The sequence below is a fragment of the Aegilops tauschii genome, chromosome 5 (assembly GCF_002575655.3).
Source record: "Aegilops tauschii subsp. strangulata cultivar AL8/78 chromosome 5, Aet v6.0, whole genome shotgun sequence".
Taxonomy (NCBI): domain Eukaryota; kingdom Viridiplantae; phylum Streptophyta; class Magnoliopsida; order Poales; family Poaceae; genus Aegilops; species Aegilops tauschii.
The window spans coordinates 80,707,319-80,708,705 of record NC_053039.3 but is presented as its reverse complement, the minus strand read 5'-3'; the positions used below and the strand labels follow the sequence as shown (position 1 = coordinate 80,708,705).

General features: G+C 57.0%; 1 protein-coding gene across 1 annotated transcript; it reads left to right on the top strand.

Annotated features, from left to right (window-relative positions):
• Positions 1–294: 294 nt before the first annotated feature.
• Positions 295–798, top strand: LOC109735772 (uncharacterized). The gene has a single exon (XM_020294972.1). The coding sequence runs from the start codon at positions 295–297 to the stop codon at positions 796–798; it is 504 nt and encodes a 167-aa protein (XP_020150561.1).
• The last annotated feature ends 589 nt before the right edge of the window (positions 799–1,387 follow it).

Sequence of the window (1,387 nt, the reverse complement as noted above, 5' to 3'; positions counted from 1 at the left end):
CCGCGCCTCTCCACCTCCCTTCAACAAAACCCTAACCCTAATCCCACCCGCGCCGCCGCCTCCTCCCACCCGTGCCACTGCCATGTCTTCATCCAGGAACCCTAGCAACCCCTTCGCCTCCACCTTCAGCTCTGATCCCGACGAGCCCCTCGCAACTCACATCCGTGACATCCCCCACTCCGACCACGTCCCCATCACACACTCCCACACCGTCGCCAACTACTACGCATGGAAGACCTATTTCAATCTCCTCTTCCATGAGTACAACCTTTGTGATCACGTGACGCCAACTGGATGTCCATTGACGCCACCCTTATCTGGTGGCTCTTCCTCACCATCTCACCGATCATCTTCCACACCTTTCTTCATGATGGGGATGGTGCCTACACGTCGTGGACCAAGATCAATGGTCTCTTCACCGACAACAAGCTTCAGCGGATCATCTTCTTGCAGCAGGAGTTTTTTGGGTGTCACCAAAACGACTCCACCATCGACGCCTACTGCCTACGCCTCAAGACCCTCTCCAGTGAGCTCAATAACGTCGGGTTCAAGGTTGGACATGAGCTCCTTCTCTCCATGCACACCGTCGGCCTCAATGAGGACTTTGGTAATGCAGCGTTCGACCTCACCCCCATGGCCAATCCCACCTGCGAGCGGGTGGTGGCCTATCTTCGTCTTGAGGAGCGCTGGATGAAGAACGTCTGCACCCGTACCGCCCACACCGCCCTGTCCGCCGGCCTCTCCCACGACGCCCCTACATCCCCGCCTCCTGTGCCATGTCCTCCGGCGCCCATGTAACAGCCGCCATAGCAGCCGCTGCCGCAGCCGCTGTGTACCGTCAATGGCAAGAACAGCGAGAATTGGCGCTGTGGCCACATTGAATAGCGGCAAGGCGGCGGCAAATGTGGTGGTGGCGAGAACCAGCCCCGCTACCGCGGAAACCATTAGCCTACTCTGGCCGGAACCCGAGCGAGGCGTTGGGCTCTAACTGAACCCGAGCGATTGCACTAGCTACGTTACTGAACCCTGATCGATCCCTTGCTGTTAACTAAACCCGGATGATTCCTTTGCTACTCCTGCTAACTGAAGCCGATCGAAGCTGCCTCTTGGTGAACAGTCCCTATTGGGGGTTGGATGAACAGTTCTCGGTGGGGGTTGGATAAACAGTATCCCGTGGTAGTAGAGGCCGTTGCCGCTGGATGAACATGACCCTGATCGAGGAGGTGGGGGTGGATGAATAGTAGCCGGTGGAGGGACCCCGTGGAGGGCTGGTTGAACATGTAACGACGAATATGCGACTGTACTCCATACGTGTCGAGGCACGACTTGGGGCATAAGCGCCTATTGGTATGGTTGCAAGAATGGTTGTATCTTTGCTCATCTCATG

Excerpts from the sequence above, each read along its gene's own strand:
- LOC109735772 (XM_020294972.1), top strand. The coding sequence starts at position 295 with ATGTCCATTGACGCCACCCTTATCTGGTGGCTCTTCCTCACCATCTCA.